We start from the raw sequence: 16,664 nt of genomic DNA, 5'->3' as shown, positions 1-16,664 counted from the left end.
AGGAATTGCGGAAAAATGCGAAGAACATCGAAGAAGCATCGGGTGGAGCCTTCTGGGTCGATATGTAGTCGTAAGTACGTCAAGTTACGTTCAGTTAGGCTTAGCAAGAATTATCGTTTACTTAGTAAGAAAAATTAACACTTAGCGTTGATAAGGGAAGTAGAACAATAATTCAAGTAGTATTTTTCAACGGAAAAATCGGGATGTATTGCAATTTTATCGGCGATAAAATCGCTAGGATCATCAACATCTGAGCGATGATCCTCGATGTTATCGGGATAAAATCGCGATTTAATTGCCAGGCAATTTATCGCGATATTTTAGAAATAAATATCGCGATAAATTGCGATTTAATCTCGATTTTATCGACGAAAATTGATCGCGATTTTATGGAACAAAAAATTGCGATGTGTAGCTACTTAATCGCCATAAATCGCAATTTTTAATGCGATGATACCTCGATTTATTGCCACCAATATAATCGCGATAACCAACCTTTAAAATCGCTATTTATCGCGATCGCTGCCACTTAGGAAGTACCTAACGAAAAATCCCTTAAGTTTTTTGGTTAGTTTTTCTTTCAGTTGAAATGACCAATATTTTTGAATTGAAAAATCTTGAAGTTAAATTTGTCATATCTTGTGGTTGAAAAACTCCAAACCCGTAAAAACGGCAAGGACGGCTAAGATCGAACCCGATCCGTAGTCCGTAGGCTCGTAGTATTGACATTAGATCACTAGATAGGGTAGGATATTAAGAACCACAATGCACTTTTTAAAAAAAGGCAACCAATTATTTGCGGCACGGTAGAAATTAACTTGAATTAACGGAATGAAAATGAAATGTGGATTACATTAAGTATTCAATAAGGAACCACTATTTCTGGCCCACTTTAGAAACAACTTACATGGCATTGGTTTCCCTATGCAGATATGTGCCTAATGGGATAGCCAGAGGTAGTGGTTCCTTATTGCAAGACGTCATCCATGTGACCGGGAGCTTTAAACCTGGAAAATGCAGGATTCTCAGTTAAGAATGCATGTTGATGGCTCAACCTCCCTCGTAGTGAAGATTGCAATAAATTGCAATCTACATGTTAAAATTATACTGCTACTGCATCGTAGTGTTACGTATGTTGCCTATCTACGGATTGAAGGATCACTTTTTATTGGAATTTATTGAAATAAAATTAAAGTAAGATGCGAATTCTCGTTGCATTACGTACTACTAATCTCTCTGACACATGGAACTCATTTTGTTTATTGTTTAAAATTGGCCGTCATTGATCATAGATGTAAAAATATTGCGCTTTCTTGGAAGGAAATTGCAATTTTTTAAATCGCAACTTTTTTTTAATATTTTCGTTGCACTGTGCTACTTGTACATCACGATCACATTACGGTGTGCAACGGCTTCATACCGATAGCTAAAGTGCGAAACAGCGTATCTCCGTTTGCAATGTTGCTAGACTTCCTGTGATACATTATTTTTGCTTCGAGAAACTGATGAAAATTTAGTTGAAAACCTCCTTGATTATTCTTCGCTCTGTTGGTAGAATATTCTGTAAACATTTAAAGTAATGAAGTTGGATCGCTTCTCTTCGAATCTTTAAAATTGAGGCCAAATTTTTTGAATGGAGATAGCTATGGTTTCGCACCTCGACCATCGATGTTGAACTACGAAAATAAATCTCTGTTTTTGTACAGAGTGGCATGGCATAGGAGAGCTTCAAATCTCTTTTGCTCTGATTAAACCGAGCGAGATTTATTTATTTTCTGATGAACTACCTGCATCCGAACGCAGTCGGGAAAACAGAAAATACGGTGATTTTAACGAAGAATAGGCATCAATGTTCAATGTTACTCAGCCCCTTATTGGAGCCAAGCGTGTCACTATCGTCAGTTTGCCGGTCAAAGATCATCAGAAATACACCCTTGATTATCATTTCATTACGCGTTCCGATCAACGCGAGTCCTAAATACTTTCTTCGTGTTCTAGACAGTTAAATATAGTTTCTCATTCCGAGTGTATTTTAAAAGAAAAACATGAAAATCTTTTTTTTAATAACAGCTGTGTTTGTGGCGGAGAAATTTACTTTCTGTAAGTACAAATTCGTTCATGACTTTTCACATTTCTGAATGTATCTTCCATACTTTATTACGACACCATTGTAATACCACACCCACAGTAAAAATTACTCGCTGACCGAATTAAAGGTGTGTAAATGTAAGTCTCTGCGTATGCTAATGGTGCTAAAAGACGAAGTATTTCTGGTTGCCTTTTGTACATATTCTTCCAGATTAATAGTATATTCCCACTAGTGAGCTTTGAAATCACCACAAATAATTGCATAAAAAGCCTCCAGAATCTTTAGGCTCCATTAGAATCAGCCATTCTTAAAATGACTCAAGCGCCAGAGATGATAATTCAAGAAACACACGATGAAAAATGCTTTAATCGACAGAGTAAAACACAGAGCTTTTTAGGAAACAATTATGCAAGAAAATTTCATTCTATAATTGGATTTTGGTAATTTCAGAACGTTGAAGGCGACAAATTTCTAAGTCTTCGTATGTCTATCTATGTCGATTGACGTTATGTTTAAGTATTCGATACGTCCATGGTTCAAAGACAGATGTTGAATGACAGATGATAAATATAATTTTTTTTCTTTTCTAAACGAAGCCAATAGACGCACATCTGTGGTTTATCAATATTCCTTTTATCAGAAAATAACGTCAAAACCTTAAAATAATGACCCTAGTAGATAGACATGTTTCCTGAAGAGTTTCTGCAGGTAGTCAGTAATTGCCGTTTGCAAGGGTCTCTGTTGTTAACTAATCGAATTGCAATAATTTGCACTGAAATGGTAAAGGCTTTATCGGTGAAGAACTCATTAGCACGAACAGACCTTGAGCCCCTACAAATCTTGGTGATACTCTACGCTTTGTCAGGCAGTTTGTTTAGTTGCCTATGCGAACCGAACCGAACTAAAGTCATTCATTTCACCACACTTACTTGCGAATGTGCTTGATAGTATTATGCATTCGAACAGAAAGAAAAAAACAGTACCTATGCTTGAATTGAAAGCACAATAATAAGTATTTCCAATCCTGTTACTTTTGAATCTTTAAAGTTTTTGATTCAACACATGGGTATATACTTCAATTTGCTAGCAATTGGTAATTGCCTACAACATATATTTTTATTACCATCTTCAGAAATACCTCTCTTGTCATGGAGAGGTTTTTTCCAATTTCAAAAGTTTTTTTCCTGATCAGGAGGCACTTTCTCGATGTGCAAAATATAAAACTAATTACTTTCTATTATAACTTTTTACGGCACGGTGATAAGTTGAAGATGTCAGACATCGCATACTCAACTATTGTTTTAAAATCGGCATGATCTCCAATCACATCAATTGGCCAAATACTGATAGAAAGAGTTCGCTGGGTTCAGTAGACTTTTTACTCTCATCAAAAAAATTTGACTAATATTGGTAAAATTCCCTATCTGTTACATACTTCTCGCCATTGTTTACAGGGATCCTATATTAAATGGCAAGAAGTGCACTTGTAAATTACCTCTTATTCTTACTGCAGCAAGCAGTTATCCTGTTATTGCCATACAGATATGTAGATACTAAACAACAGACCTGTCAAAATTTGATGGACCCCCAAGGACCGCATGCTGCTATCGGCTAATTCTTGAGTCTTGACTAATCCTTGAAATACTTCAGCCGCAAAGGCGGATCCAGCAATTTGGCGACACCAGTTTTCCTCCATTTAAACCTATGCCATGCTATAATCGTTAATAATCGATTCTTGTCAGAGCACCTGGCCCCTTCAAGAATCGATACATTTCCATAGGTTTAAATGGAGAATAGACAATGTTGCCAATTTGCTGGATCCGCCAATGCTGAGCTCAGCGTTTCGATCTCTTTTTTTTTCATTCATTTTTTGGCGTATGAGAGCATTTTTTCACGATGTGCAATATATCTTTTGTTTCAGCATTATGTCAAAGGTCACCAACAATATCATACATTTCTCAGGAGCAAATTAAAGATATAGGTGGGAATGCGGAGATTGTCTGCTCTGTTTCGTACGCCGAAGAGTATCCTGTTCTGTGGTCTAAGACGGACAAAAAGAAACAGACATCTTTACTCATCTCTACCGGAACGACGTTGATTTTGAAGAGCGAGCGATTCAAGATAAGACATGTTCCCGCCTCCATGTCTTACGTTTTGACGGTTTGTTCATGCAGTTTCGTCCTGGATCGAATTAATGCTTGCTCTTGAGTTCAAGCCTAAAGAAAGGGGATGAAGCCCCTTCCAAAGAATACCCTTAGCTACATAGATGGAGAGGCTGGCAAAAAAATGTTTGCGTGATTAAAATAATCCAAATTGAATTATCCTGTGCCCGCCCCCTCGAGGTTTCACAGACAGGGTATGGGGGGGGGGGGGGCTCTTCGTTCAAAAAAAGTAGAAACATTATTTTCTCTTTTCTTTTTTTCTTTCCTCGCACCAAAGCGTATTAGAGCTGCGGTCGCATATCGACGGTGAAACTACAAAACCACGTATCTCGGTTTGCGACGTCGCAGACTTCCTGTCATACTTTATTTTTTAAATGAAAAACTACTTAACATCCAGTCTTGAAAATTTCTGTGATTTTTCCTCTTTGTGCGGAGAAAATTCCGTGAAAATTTCAAGGAATGATATTGATTTGGTCTACTTCAAAAAAATAAAATGTAAGCGTAGATTTTTAAACGCCACAAACGAGATACGTGGTTTGGTAGTTTCACCGTCGATATGTATCAAGATCAAGCTACGGATATTTGTATTGGTTATTCGACAAATGAATTCAATTCTTCAGCTTGAAAGTAATAATAATAAGATACACGGAAACTCGAAAAGAGTTCCGCTCAGCTCATGAGTTAGCGCCGATTAAGAGCGACAACAGAGACGGCTTCGTTGCCGCTGACGTCACTGGCGCTTTGTAATTCCCACTCATTCTTACAGCCCTCGACTAATGAGCACACCCCTTCTTTCTCACCTGTCTCTGCGGACCGATTATTGAAATTGTCAGACAAAGCTATCAACAACGAAGACAGAAGGTATATGGTGGGATCCTATTGGTAGAAGCGGGCGGTTACAATGGACAAAAGAACTAAGTAATAGACTAACGAACGACAACCGACGCACAGTGGATCGAGTCAATTAGAGGGGTCGGACATGAAATTTTTGACCAAAACTGCGAATTTTGATGTCTATTTTGTCAAATTTTATATTTTAAGGGATGCTTCTAAAAGAACATTTCACGAGAAAACTGATGGAACCATTTTTGAAACCTCAAAGTTTCGGATAAACGGAATTATAAGCTTTTATAGTTTCCACATTTTGTCCGACCTCTCCTATTGACTCGATCCACTGTGCGACGAGAGATCCAACAGTTATTCCACCATTCTCCCCCTCAGCCAGTAAGAACCACCCTTTTCAACCAATCGAATTGCTCCGTACTTCCTATGTCATCTTTGTCTATCAATTTCAATAATCAGCCCAATGGTTCCGTTAGGTAGAAATACCGACGTCCATTTTTGGATCATGCAACAGCTCAACGGGGGTCATTTACCCAAAAAATAACGAATCATCGGAGTTTTATCGGTGTATGTGTGTGTTTGCAGATAAATGATCTTCAAGAAACGGACGCTGGAGTGTACCAGTGCCAGGTGATAATCACCCTACAAAACAAAATCACAGCTGAAACGGACCTGGTTGTTCGGCGCCCACCCGTCATTTCGGACAACTCTACTCGATCACTCGTTGTCAGCGAGGGTCAATCAATACAGCTCGAGTGCTACGCCAACGGGTTTCCACCCCCAAAAGTCTCCTGGAGGAGAGAGAACAATCGCGCTTTGGCAACCGGAGCCTCAATTTACCGGTAAACCCTCAAAAATAGCTCATTCGGGGGTATTTGGCGCGTGCTTCCTCAGCATTATTTGGACTGAATTTTGCAATTTGGAACTATAAATTCTAGCTCCTCTGGAAGAACACTTATGTGCACGGGGAAACTCATGGCACATACGTTGTTTTTAAACCGGGCTAGACTTTATAGATCCAAATTCCAAAATGTAGTCCATTTGTTTTAAGCAAAAATGAGCCGCCAGGGACAGAGGCGGGTCCAGAAATTTGGCAACATCGGATTTCCTCCATTTAAACCTAAGTTAAATAATCGATTCTTGTCGGAGCACGCGGCCCCTTAAAGAATCGATACATTTCCATAGGTTTAAATGGAGAAAAGACACTGTTGCCGATTTGCTGGATCTGCCAGTGACAGGGAGTGTGAGAATCACAGCACTACGGATTCTTTGTTCTACATCAACCTTCATACATATTTAACAGTTTCTGGGATGAAAAGTTCCCGTGTTTAAAGGCATCGGCATGGTTTGAACACGGCTGAATTAGCAAAATGGGTAACCACATGGATACGACGAGAAATCGCAATATTAATACGTGCGGCTTCTCTCTACTGACAATGAAAAGCGGTCAAAATATTTCCAAACTTAGGTTTATTTGGTAAATTACTAAAATTCATCATGGTTTCGGTACTTATTCGGTTTGTGCTTCAACAGGGCTTTGATAGGTAAAATGATATATTTTTTTCTCGGGTTTACCCTCTTCTTTAAGGAATTAAGGGGTAATGTTCTCAAGATCCCTAACATCGTTAAAGACATTTTTCTCATCGGGTTTCTTCTTCTTTAAGGGGTAATGTTCTCAAGATCCCGAACATCACTAAAGACATTTTTTCATCGGGTTTCTTCTTCTTTAAGGGGTAATGTTCTCAAGATCGCAAACATCACCAAAGACGATCGAGGAACATACTACTGCACGGCTGAGAACGGAGTTGGACGTGGCGCCGGACGACACATCGCTGTTGAAGTGGAGTTTCCACCCTCCGTCAAAGTTGTGAGACCGAGACTTGGCCAAGCACTCCAATACGACATGGATCTTGAGTGTCATATCGAAGCTTATCCTCCCCCGGCAGTGATTTGGATGAAAGATGACGTTGCTTTGACTAATAATCAACATTACAGGTACGTAATCAACACAAGAGCAGATTTCTTAAGTTTTTATTAAAAAATGTTCAAAATGGATCATTGTGCTGCATCCTGATGTGAATCGTGTGTTTGATCACTGGAAGGAGAAAATAACATTGCGATCGTGAGAGTCCATGACTCTTAAATACATCGACAAAAAATATCTTGATTCGAGCAGATGTACGCTTAAATGAAGACCAAGCCTCGGAATTTGAGCGGATTCCTTTCGATTTGTCGTCCTCAATCATGACAAGCAGCGACAAGAGTCTTTATCTGACAAGTTTCACGAGTCTGGACTCTAGATCCAATGTCGTTTATTTCCAGTGACGAGCAGATTACTAAAAAATTTCATACAGATCAGGCTGCTGATCCCAGAATCGTATGTCGATGCTTGATTCTTGCAGATCAGCTAAAAATATTAAGATTCGTCCAAACAGCGACTTTCTACGTTGAATATTGATCGAGATATCACGTTTTGAAAAATTCGGTTTATGGCGTCATCCACCGCGATGGTGACACTCTTGCTTTCTTCCACTTGCGCTTTCATCTGTCAGGGAAACACTCATTTGCACTGGCTATACTTAGCGTGTAACTCGGATGAAAACAAGGTGGATGAAATCAAGGATGTCACTACCGCGGTGGATGCCGTTATAAACGAAATTGTTCAAAGTGCAATATCTCGGTTACTATTGAACGTAGAGAGTTGCTGTTTGGACGGATCTTGTTATTTTTAGCTTATCTGCAAGAATCAACCATCAAAACACAATTCGGTGACAAGCGGAGCTGACTCATTGAATATTCATCCGCAGTTCGACTTTGCAATACTCCTATTTAAGCTTTGGTCAGTTTTGCCATTTCTAATATTTTATCGTATGTAATAAGAACACTAGGATGAGACGTCCAGAATTTCAAAGGTTGATTTACGTATGTCTCAGGCAATTAGCAATCGCCGACAAATTGCAATCTACTAGTGTTGAATCAACAAATTAAAACAATTTAAAGTGAAAAAAGTAAAATTGAGATAGGAAGTGTGATTATTATGCTTTGAATTCGAACATACGTTATCCCTTTCTTCTTGAATGCATGATACCAGCTAGCACACTTGCGAGTTCGTGAAATGTAATCAATAATCTGCGTTGGGTTTGGTTTGGTTAGGTTAAGCAACTAAACTAACTTCTTGGCAAAGCGGAGAGTATTGCTGGGTTTGAAGGCGTTCCAAGCTGAGGTTGTGCCTTGAATTTCTTCGCTGAAGAAACCTTTACTATATCGATGTCATTGTAATTGCAATTTGACGAATTGACAAGTACAGAGCTTGCAAATTGCCGGCGATTGCTGATTGCCTGCGACACATACTTTCATTTTTCAACTTTTATTATTATATATTTAATAATTCATTTATTTTCATCGGAAAAATCCTCGTCCGTCCATTTGGGCTCCTGTCACCGGGGTGAGTTCCAATACTCTTTAATAATAGCGATCATTTTATGTTTATAGTATATCACAATACGCCACAGCTGATGAGCTGACAGATACAACGCTGCGTGTGATCACCATCGAGAAGAGGCAATATGGAAAGTATCAATGCAAAGCAGCAAATAAACTCGGTTCTTCAGCCGGAGAAGTTGAGCTTTTTGGTAAGAAAATGTTCTCTAAATATTTTTTTTAAAATAAGTTTTCATGAGTTCTAACTTTTGGTTCTTTCCGATGAACTATGACTTCACTCAATACTCCAACCACAATGTACAACAGCCACTAGCACACCAATAGGTACCTATAACGAGGTCCTGTAGGTACATGAGGCACGAGACTTAAAATGTCTTATGTTACCTGGCGTCATGTCTTCCCGGACTCTCCATCTATTATTAAGTCACAACTTGAAGTGATTTCGTCAATTTGATAACTGTATAACGATAACTGTTTCAACCGTAATGTTTGATTTATCAATGCCTATGTTCCAATTCTACAGAGGAGTGGGTTCAAATTAACCATGAGCCTGTGCCTGAGATTTCCTTATTAAAAATTCGATGATAGGTCGACGAGGCTCTGCAAGACCCCCAAGGGGATTGGATCCTGAGGGGGCTGAGGGACTTGGAAACCATTAAAGTCCAATCCCTAGGAAGCATTATTCCCAAATCAACCCTCCCATCCCGAACATCATCGACTTAAAATAACTGGGGTGAAAATCTAGGACGGGTGAACTTTGCAACACTGTATCAAGACTGACCGTTAGGTTGGAGTGGAAGAAATTTTCCGAGTAACATCAAATTATGAAATTAGGCCTACTAATAACAACGATCAATTAAGAGGCTTGGAGGACAAGGCGCATAAGTGCAATTTTTGAAGGAATCGAGGCTTCAACTATTTCAAGTAAAACTAGTCTGAATGCATATTCTGAGAAAAATTCGCTCCCAAATTCCAAATTTTAAGCATCAAAAAGTCAGTTTGAACCTTCTCTGCGCCGTAGAGGATCCATGTGATTTCGGAGCTTTAACACGTTTTACCGAAATAGCAAAACTGCATTGATGCGTCTTGTCTTCCAAGCCCCTCATTTAAAGTACTTTTTAACCGAACAACTATAAAATATTTACATTTTTTAATTCAATTTTTTTAACGACACTCAGTTAAAATAAGATGAGACGGGATTCTTATGCTAACATCCCAGTCAAAGCAAGCAAGGCATTCAGTATTCGTACATTTTGGACACGCGTGTTGCATATGAAAATATGGAAGGCGCTCCGGTCACTCTGATCCATGAAGCATTGAAGCAGTGCACTTAGCAGCAGCGTGCGGCGCTGTCTATGTGCCAAGAGTATTCTCTGATAGAAACTAAGGCAAGAGGGCAAGAAACAATGTTTTCGCACCATTTCACATATAAGAATATTATATCTCACCTCCACACCGAGTCGTGAAAGCATGTCGCTGTCGCTGCGAGCGAACGAGCGAGCACTGTCTCATGGGCTAGAACGACGGGAGCGCCTTCAATTTTTAGTACGCAACACGCACGTCCATAGAGCACGAATAGTTGCATCAAGGCGTTATTACCGGTATCATTGTCTCATGCTCGGGTATCAATTTCAAAAGCTTTACGGAAAAAGGCCGTTGAAGGTGTGGTAAAGAATCGATCATTAAGGTGTTCGTTGACAACACCCTGTTTATCGATTTTTTCCATAGGTTCATACGGCAGACCAATCGATATATCGCAAAGTACACCACACCACTGAAAGAGATACTAATTTAAGAGGCTCTTTAATTGACGAGTAATTTCCCTCTGGCACCCAAAGCCAGTCATATCTGTTCAAAGAACTCCTTGGAGTTTGCATACAAATTACCCAATTAATAATTATTTCTTGTCTTGTGTTTTTGCAGAAACCGTCATTCCAGTATGTCCTCCGGCTTGTAACAATAATTATTATGGGAAGTAGAAGTAGAATTCCTGCGATATGCGCGGTATGGATGAGGAAATTTCCCGTTGATTTTTTATGACGTCATCCACAAAAATATATGATGTAGAGATATACAGATGATGCTCTAGAGTATGTGACATGAGCAATCCAATATATCGGCGTTACTTTGTAAAATGTCATGTAATCTACGCTTTGGAAAAGTCTGACTTTTAATTAATTTAAGACTTCATCGTAATATTTAATGGAAAAGCTTGAGGGGTGCGAAGTTTCGCACCCGGTCAGTAATCTTTTCTTCGACATTAATGCTTTTGACTAAGGTAATATTCAGTGACTTTATCTGCATAAAGTATTATTTTGTTAAAATGTACATATCTTTCTAAATAAAATCGTTGAGAGTTTTGCAATGACGCTTTTTTCTACAGCTCTACAGGATCGAATTCGACAATGCTATACGGTATAATAACTCTTGACGTTCTGATTCTCGCAGAGCTGCCGAACTTCCAAATTTTTTATCCTCTTTCGTTCAAAACGCCCTTTGAAACCAAATCCATCCCCTCTTTCCTTAAGTTTCAAAGAAACGGAATGCTGGGCACCATTGCGCTTATTCGGGGCATCTACCGGGGCATTTTTCACAATTTTTGCGTCAACTGAAAGATTTCAGCGATTTTTAAGGCTTAAGTTTGTAGCTCACCTGTTCATTGGCCTTATCCGGGTTTATTTAATTTTTGGGAATTTTCAGTAATAGTGAATGAATAAAAAAAAAAACAATCACAGAAACTGTAAAAAGAAAAATAAGAATATAATATTTAATCGGACAACTAATTACAAGATAATTCTACTGGTCAACAGTAAAATAAGGAAGTGACATATTGGAAATATTTCTAAATGCACATCTCTGAGTGTGAGTGAAAAGTGGTTTCTATGTCATGCCTATTGTTGACTTTTTTCCCTACGCTACGTGGAGCGTTCCCCATTTGCGCATCAAGGTCATAAGTTGTTTTATTCTGCATGATTGAATATAGCGTGAAGATTCAGCTCAGGGGACTAAACGGCCAAGATGAACCTATTTTCATATTCCTGATTAAACAAATCTTCGAGCAGATTTTAACGAGCAGTCTCTCCACTTGTTAGCCTAACAACTGGTCCCCTTGCCCTAAGATTTCAGAAAAAAAGAAGAAAATTGCTCGTCATAATATTTGCTGAATTTTTGTTCAATGGAATTGAAAAAAGGTTTAAGTCAGTAAATTTAAGTGTGAACACGAGAAGAGAAACGGAAATACGCATGAAACCAGAGGTGAGGCTTGAATGATCGACTATCGATATTTCCCTATTTGAAGCTATGATAAATAATCGATTATTAAGGTGTTCGTTGCGAAAACACTGTCTATCGATTCTTTTCCATAAATCTAAATGGCAGGTCAGTCGATATATCGGATCAAGACGAGACGCGCCGAGGACTTCTCTCCTGGAGAATATAAACGCGTATTCTAACAGAGTAAATGTCACCTTGATTTTGAAATTATTGAAAACAAATTTCTAAAAAATTTTTTTTAAAAAATGTCTGTATGTGATATTTCTAATACGTTTTGGTGATACATTCAAAATATTGTTTCACTGAATTGTTTCCAGAGTGCATTAGAAACGTGTCTTTGAAAATGTGTTGGTGGAATTTTTTTAAAAATATCCCTTGTTTCCCGATGCCCAATAGAACACGAATGTAAAGTATTCATGGTCTCTGACTGACTGCCTTTGCGTCAATACGCAAGATCTCACGATCAGACGGAAAAGTTTGCGTTACCTACGTCACAATCTCTGCTGTGAGCCCTTTGAAGAACACTTTTTAGACCCTCTATGCCTCTGAAACGTATCGACAAAGCAATACTTCAGAAATACTCAAAGAAAGACTCTAATTTTAGAGGGTAATGAAGAAAAATGAAAGTCACTGAAGCAGCCCAGCAGACAAGAGGATAAACTCGCTTAAGCTCAAGCTATTTTTGTCTTACAAAGAAAATTGAAGTAAATTTTCTGGTTCCTCCGAATACGTTATAGAAGTATAGAGTATGATGTTTTAACGTCTATCTCTTTAAATTCGTGATTGATGATGGTTTTTCCATGAGAAAAAGCTAAAATCAATAATGTCCACATGCAATGGGGGAAAGGAGAGAAAAGGGGAAGAGAAGGAGAAAGAGAGAGAGAAAATAGAACGAAAATAAAAACAACTAACATTTAACAAATTAAAATTATTATTTTCTTTCGTCAACTAGATTAGAACAGGTACTGTGCCACTAATGCAAAAAATTGGCCCGAACAGAGGAAAATAAATAAATATGACCAGTAATGGGACGTCGCAATGTAATTTAAGATGATCCGATTATAAAAACTCACATGACTCCTCCAGCAATAGACTGATTAAATACCTATGTCCTACGATATACAACGCTGTTCAATGGTTCCAATGTTTATGAAAGAAAGACAAGGATTTTTTAGGATTAATTTCTTACGTTTATGATTATAAATCTGCATTAAATCCGAAATCGGCGGAATTTGTTTGGACTTTTCCCAGAATTCGGCGCTTAAAAATATGTCGGGAAAATTAATAGCTGCGCACTGTAGGTATGGCAGATATGGATATTGAATGAACCTACTGGAACTTGCCAAATATTCTTCCCAGGACCGCCGTAAGACAATGAATGTGTCCCTTTGTGGACATTCTACCGGCCAGTGCCTCACCAGACTAGTCAGGAACTGCACTGAAAAACATTTTTCTTGAGATATTATTTTGACTTAAATTGTCGTTTCTTGTCGACAAAATTATGTTTTTTTGAGTTACAGAAACGTTGTTTTGCTATCGTTCTTTTAACTTAAATTTGACGATAGCAAAACGACACTTTTCAACTCAGAAAAACTTATGTTGAGTGGAATCTGCACGGATTCAACTCAATAATGCCAAATTTTGTCGAGAAAAAACGACGCTTCAATAAGTCGAGAATATCTCAAGAAATTTTTCTTTCAAGGTGTGATTTTGAAATTGTTTGACTCCTAAAATGGGAAGAATAGGAGGAAAAATTAAATGATCATAGGGTTGAAGGTTACGGGGTTGATAAAAGAAAAAACAAATGCTGTTTCTGGTGGAGAATATCCTCCCAAGTAAAAGAGGCCCAATGCAATTTTTCCTTAAATTAAACCTTTTTTTTCCAAATAAAAAACGAATGAGTTCTATTGTGCGCGATTGAGTCCTGCAAAGAAGTTGCCGAAGAAGACGCTTTGATTGTAACCCATACGATTAATAAATGGGCAGGTGAAACAGCCCCATCTGACTTCATTTCGAAAACGACATTCTTTAAAAGAAAACTAAAACAGGGCATCCCTTCCTCAGGAATTTCATTGCAACGCCTGGATACAACTATTCGAGCTCCACGGATGTCCGTGTTGCATACGCAGGGATGTGAAGGCGTTTTGACCCTCCATGCACTCACAGCCTCACCTGCGAGCCATCTCGTGGGCCGGCAAGGTACGCCTGAAGTAACCTCTAAGGGAAATTGAATGCACATAAAAACTTCAAAAAATCGGTGTTCTGCTTCGAAAAATTCATCTTGAAATATCGAGACAGTTGTTTTATTCGTGTTATATAAAGATGGGAAATTAAATCGTGTCACATAACACAACGGCAAGTGGTCGTGAGATGAGGCATGGATCATTGCTCTTTATTATAATTGAATGATCAATACTTATGAAGATACGAGGATGATGGTTTTCTAATAGGATATATCCATGCTTGATGGAATTATAGCATGTCACTTTTCACCGAACAACGCCGATATACGTAGGAGTGTATGTAGTTCATGCGTCAAGAAGAAGAAGAAGAAGAAGAAGAAGAAGAAGAAGAAGAAGAAGAAGGGAAAAAACCACTTAATCCACACCCTTAAGTTCGTAACAAAAGATTTGGACGAAAGATTAAAAGTGCTCTCTTCGTAACTTCACGTAGAAACCGATATTTTGTAAACTTTAGGCCCCAACATAAACCTCATTATTACTGAAAGCGTTCAACGTTATTAGCATTGCCAATACTTAAATTTTCAATTTTTTATAAATAAATATTTGACACGGCTAGATATTTATAATTTCCAATATTTAAAAATTGGAATTTTCTGATTTTGGCGGTTAATCTTTCATTGACTTACACACCCCTCTAGGGGAATCATCCACAACGGAAATATGGATAAAACTTTTGGATTCATTGCGGAGTTATGTAAAAATTAATTATGTTTCTTCGATCAGGAACCATTGAGTAGCATGCATTTCCAAAAACAACCTAATCATCAATCGTAAATATATCTCTTTGAAATTAGTTTTCCCCCTTCATAAAATAAAGCTAATGAGAGAAATTTCAATCATAATAAAAATAAAATTAATAGTGCTAAAAGCTCTTTTAAAATTACAAAATGGATGTCAAAGTTACTTTCATGTTTTCCCTTTTTCTTTCTCGGCGTATCATCTCTCTTTTCTTTTTTAGCCTCTGGAAACGTATTTGCTTCAGATTAGTGTTACAATTACTCCGGAAAGAAAAGAATTGTAAATGAAATTACTAAGAACATGATTTTTCATTAACGTAATTATATTACAAAAAAAAATGTCTTGCGTTTTTAGAAAACAGTGTTTTTTCTTTGGCTCACGTAAATGTGCGTTTTGGTTAAATATGAAGAGCAGGATATTACTTTAAATGATTTTTATGTCATACACAAAAATACTCACATTCCAATTGAAAACTGATGATGATTTCAATTATTTTCAATTATTTGGTCTTATGTTTAAAAGAGGATGATTGTTACTGAATACTAAAAGAGTTGAAAACACGAGGTCACAAACATATTCCTCTTCTTCATAATGTAGGTAAAAATAATATTTCCGTATGTTATCATAGTTTTCAGGAGTAGGTATTTTAAATAATTCAGGAACTACAATCAATATGGGTAAGGATTTGAATGTGTTATCTCTCTATTTTACAATCTACTGAAAAAATAAAATATGCTCAAGTTTTTCCCTTGATGTACTCATAAAAATAAAAAACAGATGAAAGCAAAATTAGATGGACTAAAAAATGTACGATCAACGAATCCTACATTTTAACTAACAATGCACTATTCGATCGTCTCGATTGTCCCCATCACTTTTTTTTTGCTCGGTTGAAATCTTCCGGGTCACCTAATCTTTCCGATATTTTAACTTAATCTAGTTGGAGGGGAGGGGGGATACAATCCAAAAATACACTGAACGTTTCTTCTCACCATTTGGACCACATTTTGCAATTAGAAACTACAGTTGCAGGCTCATTTTAGAAACAACATAAATGCTATTGGTTTCCCTACGCAGATAGAGGTTTTTATCTATGGGCCAGAAATTGTGGTTCCTCATTGCAAAATGCAGTCCATTCATCACGGAAGATTTCACTTTCCCAGTCTTAATCAGATCGCGTCAACAAATACATTTGAATGAGAAGCTACTAAAAGAGAAATAATTATAAGGAAACCCAGAGCTGGTGTAAATATAAATTGAATCTATCCTCAACAAGCTGTTGAGTTGGTCAACAATACGTACGTAACAAAAGATAGTCGGCCGCAGGCCAACCATTAAAAAATGTGCATGCGTTCATTAACTACTTGTTCTTTTTTTCCTCGTGGACCTTTTTCACTATCGCCAGCTTCGAGTGGGGGTCAGATACAGGCAAATTCGTGTAAGGAGCGTCTTTCGTTCCGTGTAGCATTAGCGTCCACTCTTTGATAAAACCGGTTTGAGGGACATCCGAGTTGAACTTCACCTCCAACTGCCAAGTTCCTTGGGGATACTCGCCCCACATATGTGTCGTCATGAATGGCCATTTGATGAATCCGTCTCTTTTGTCATCGTCATTAACTCGCCGACTGAGAATCATGGATCTGCGAATAAATGAATTAAGAAAAAATATAACGTCATTACAGTAACGCGTGACGAATAACGCCTGAGGTAACGACCTAGAAGCGGTCAAGGAGCGTATAACCTCTAGTTAAGAAACAAACTGACGGCGAGAGAAAAGAAGGTAAAACTGCAATATTTTGCCGGATGTAACCTCGTGTTTATTGAATGTATATTTTCTCTCGCGGGTTTTGACGATTAAAAAACTTGCATTAATGA

General features: G+C 37.9%; 2 protein-coding genes across 3 annotated transcripts in view; one reads left to right on the top strand and one right to left on the bottom strand.

Moving 5' to 3' along the window:
* LOC109043546 (septate junction protein lachesin) lies at positions 1-10,900 on the top strand. 2 transcript variants are annotated; one of them, XM_072296903.1, is made up of 6 exons: positions 1-70; positions 4,011-4,249; positions 5,680-5,936; positions 6,826-7,089; positions 8,587-8,726; positions 10,459-10,900. In XM_072296903.1, the coding sequence occupies exons 1-6, from the start codon at positions 16-18 to the stop codon at positions 10,512-10,514; spliced, it is 1,011 nt and encodes a 336-aa protein (XP_072153004.1). In that variant the 5' UTR covers positions 1-15; the 3' UTR covers positions 10,515-10,900. The 2 variants fall into 2 exon arrangements, with proteins under 2 accessions (XP_072153004.1, XP_018916305.1); XM_019060760.2 differs by lacking the exon at positions 1-70 and adding an exon at positions 1,892-2,100.
* A 371-nt stretch (positions 10,901-11,271) lies between these two features.
* The window catches only part of amon (prohormone processing protease amontillado), a 32,440-nt gene continuing 27,047 nt past the window's right edge, over positions 11,272-16,664 (bottom strand). Inside the window, exon 12 of the mRNA XM_019060758.2 lies at positions 11,272-16,429. Within this exon, the coding sequence (XP_018916303.2) occupies positions 16,150-16,429 (280 nt within the window). The 3' untranslated portion in view covers positions 11,272-16,149. The remainder of the gene's footprint in view (positions 16,430-16,664) is intronic.

The sequence above is a fragment of the Bemisia tabaci genome, chromosome 2, assembly GCF_918797505.1.
Source record: "Bemisia tabaci chromosome 2, PGI_BMITA_v3".
NCBI classification, from domain to species: Eukaryota; Metazoa; Arthropoda; class Insecta; order Hemiptera; family Aleyrodidae; genus Bemisia; species Bemisia tabaci.
Note: the sequence above shows the minus strand (reverse complement) of the source record. Positions and strands in the feature narration are given on the sequence as shown.

What these genes read in the sequence shown, in the direction of transcription:
- LOC109043546 (XM_072296903.1), top strand. Translation starts at nt 16, where the DNA reads ATGCGAAGAACATCGAAGAAGCATCGGGTGGAGCCTTCTGGGTCGATA. An exon ending in TTCTGGGTCGATATGTAGTC is followed by an intron (nt 71 to 4,010) that starts GTAAGTACGTCA and finishes CTTTTGTTTCAG; the next exon opens with CATTATGTCAAAGGTCACCA. An exon ending in CGGAGAAGTTGAGCTTTTTG is followed by an intron (nt 8,727 to 10,458) that starts GTAAGAAAATGT and finishes GTGTTTTTGCAG; the next exon opens with AAACCGTCATTCCAGTATGT.